At 31.3% G+C, this 2,915-nt stretch overlaps 1 protein-coding gene across 1 annotated transcript; it reads right to left on the minus strand.

Annotated features, from left to right (window-relative positions):
• Positions 1-2: 2 nt before the first annotated feature.
• LOC110027037 lies at positions 3-2,359 on the minus strand (the record flags this gene model as incomplete). The annotated part of the gene is given in 3 exon segments (XM_020728301.1): positions 3-135; positions 2,026-2,098; positions 2,324-2,359. Coding segments are annotated over 3 exon segments (212 nt in total), but the record flags the coding sequence as incomplete, so codon positions are not given.
• Between the last annotated feature and the right edge of the window lie 556 nt (positions 2,360-2,915).

The raw sequence follows: 2,915 nt of genomic DNA on the forward strand, positions 1-2,915 counted from the left end.
ATCCGAGAGTGCCGATGGTGAGGATACCGGCGAGATTAACGTGGAGGAGGAGTGGTGTTTCGCTGTCCGGCTCAGTTCCGACCGCTGCATGGTGGTGGGCCGGATCGATTCGATCCACGGCGTCATGTTCGAAAGCTACATTGAGAAGAAAACAGATTACAGAGGAGAATTATTTGCACAACTAGACCTTTTTTTGGGAGCATTTTGGTTGGCTGTTTGCCGCAAATAACATTCTTATGCGGGTAGGGAATACGGGATTTCGTCTAGATGCGGATGCTTTTTCATTCATGATATTATATTTTAAAATTTGAATTATATTTTTGTAAAGCTTTTTTTTTCTAGATTTATGAAAAAAAAATGATAAAAATATAGCTATTTTGAACACAATTTTTTTTATATATATACTTGAGTCTAGATTATTATTTTCACATTAAATATTAAATTAAAAAAAATACCAAAACTTATAATATAATGAATATGTTTTGAAGATATCCATATGAAATATAAAAATTTTTATGAAATTACTTAATTTATAATTTACTTAAATAATTTTAAAAAATATATAATATATAAAAAAAGACATGTTAAAAACAAGAGAAGGATATTGATGACTTTCCATAATAATTATTTTTACCTTTCAAACACACTCGTTATATTGATTCTTGAGCACGCATATCTTATCCTGCACCATTTGATCTTATTACCTATCAAATAAATATTTGAGACATTTTGTCGCATAACCATTGAAAATAAACTTATATAATCCTCTAACCTCGCCAAAAAAACAAATAGCCATTATTTATTCTATATATTTTCATTAGATCAGATAGGATTTATATATAATTCAGTTTTGATTTTAGTTTGTTCACTCAATGTAAATAGTTTAATTTCAATTGTGAAACTAACTAGTTCTATTTATTAAAACCCATAAAAAATATTTAATTTAAAATTTTAATTTAATACCATACAAAATTGTTCTAATAAACGAAACAACTAATGATAAATTAGACCAATTCAACATAAAACATATATAAAAAATTATTATTTTTATATTATACAAAATTATAGTTAGTTTAAGAATATTGAAATAGAAAATTTTCATAATTATTTTTCTAATTTTTACAAATAAATTTTCACCTAGGAGAGAAGAAGAATATGAGCCATCAATGAGATGAGAGCTAGTGGGTGATAATTGCTGGCTCACGGATGAATATGAGCCATAAATGACTATTCTTTGATGGGTTCATTACGGTCATAATTTTGTTACATTGTCTAAATTGGGCACTTAGTCTAACTTCGAGCCAACACACTGAATTTTATAATTGTACTTATAGAAAGATACAAGTCCAAAATGATTTATTTTAGAGGGATTCGTTGGGGCCATAATGACTTTAATAAGGCCACAATAAACTATGCAAAGCATAAGCTTAAATTTTGAGTCAAAATTTAATTCTTAATTAAGGAGCAAAGGTCGTCAATTACTTATTTTAAATTTGGGTTGACTAAATCAGGAATGAGTTCAAGTATATAATCTTCATGCCGATAAATATGATATTAAAACATTTTTTTATTATTTTTTAGAACAGCTAAATATATTATAAGTTATCAAAAAGGTTTTATTTTACGTAAAATTATAAATAAATGAATAAATAAATAGAAGTCATTCCAAAGAGCCCCCAATCAAATGAAAACGTTGCCGATCTATCTCATCCGATTTGAGATTTGTCTAAATAATTGGAACTTGTATGATAACTGACTTAGCTCAGTTTTCATTTTTTTTTCCTCTTTTTCTATCGATGCAGAAACCTGCAATAAGAGTTAGCTTAGTTTAGTTGTCACAAATGACATTTGCTTGTCAGTTGTAAGTCCCCTCTAATTTTGGGTTCGATTACCTCGGAGTGTAGAGTGTGGTACTCGAATTATAGGCATGTGAGGGATAGCCGGGGCTCGTATCATAGCCTCTCATTCCTCAAGAGTATATATAGATATACTAATATGAAGAAAGAGAGAGAGAGAGAGGAGAACCTGGTGCATTCGTGTGAGAAACACGAGAGTACTTGGTGGCTGGCTGCAGCTTCCGGTGCATCCAGTCTAGGATCTTAAACCAGGAAAATAAGAAAAAATAAATAAACAAATAAAAACACATTTTAGCAATTAAAATTCATCGTAAATAGCTGTAAAAGATTCAGAAAGAAAATGAATAAAGATGAATATGATTAAGTATCTATGAAAAAAGATAAATGTATATGAAATTATAAATCATAAAATGTAAACTGAATCATACCTTCATTATTTGGCTAACTGTAGATGAAATTAATCATACCTTCATTATTTGGCTAACTGTAGATGAATTTAGACGAGAGAGAGAGGGAGAGAGAGAGGGAGAGGGGAGAGAAAGTGGCCTGGAAGGCCATCGGTTGTTTAATTTATAGCGGGAGGAGCACTGTAGTCCAGAGTTGCTTTGCACAGTAGTAGCGATTGGACGTTTCGGCCCAGAGAAACCTCTTTCCTGTTTGGGCCCGCCAACGCTATCCGAAAGCCCATCTGGCTTTTCATCTCAGTCTGGCTCACCTGCCTTTCCACCATGTTCTCCCATCAGCAAGATTAACCTGAATGTAATTCAAATTTAGCTTAATAAGGCTACGTTAAAATATGTAAGAATATTATTAGGTTAAGTGAGTCATATTAGGGTTAAGTAGGCCATGTTGGTCCATATGGAAATGAAATAAATGTATTGAATTTGGTTTTGGTGGTTCTAGTTGAGTCGAATTAATGTTAAATATGTTGACACATATAATAGTCTGACTAAATTTGTATCAGGTAGATTCGAGTAGTGAATTTTAGATTAGAACCAAAGTAGTTTTGGACCATTGAGGAGGTTATTGTATAAAAAAAGGCAAGTCAATCGGTCGTGT

The sequence above is a fragment of the Phalaenopsis equestris genome, unplaced genomic scaffold, assembly GCF_001263595.1.
Source record: "Phalaenopsis equestris unplaced genomic scaffold, ASM126359v1 Scaffold000413, whole genome shotgun sequence".
NCBI lineage: Eukaryota > Viridiplantae > Streptophyta > Magnoliopsida > Asparagales > Orchidaceae > Phalaenopsis > Phalaenopsis equestris.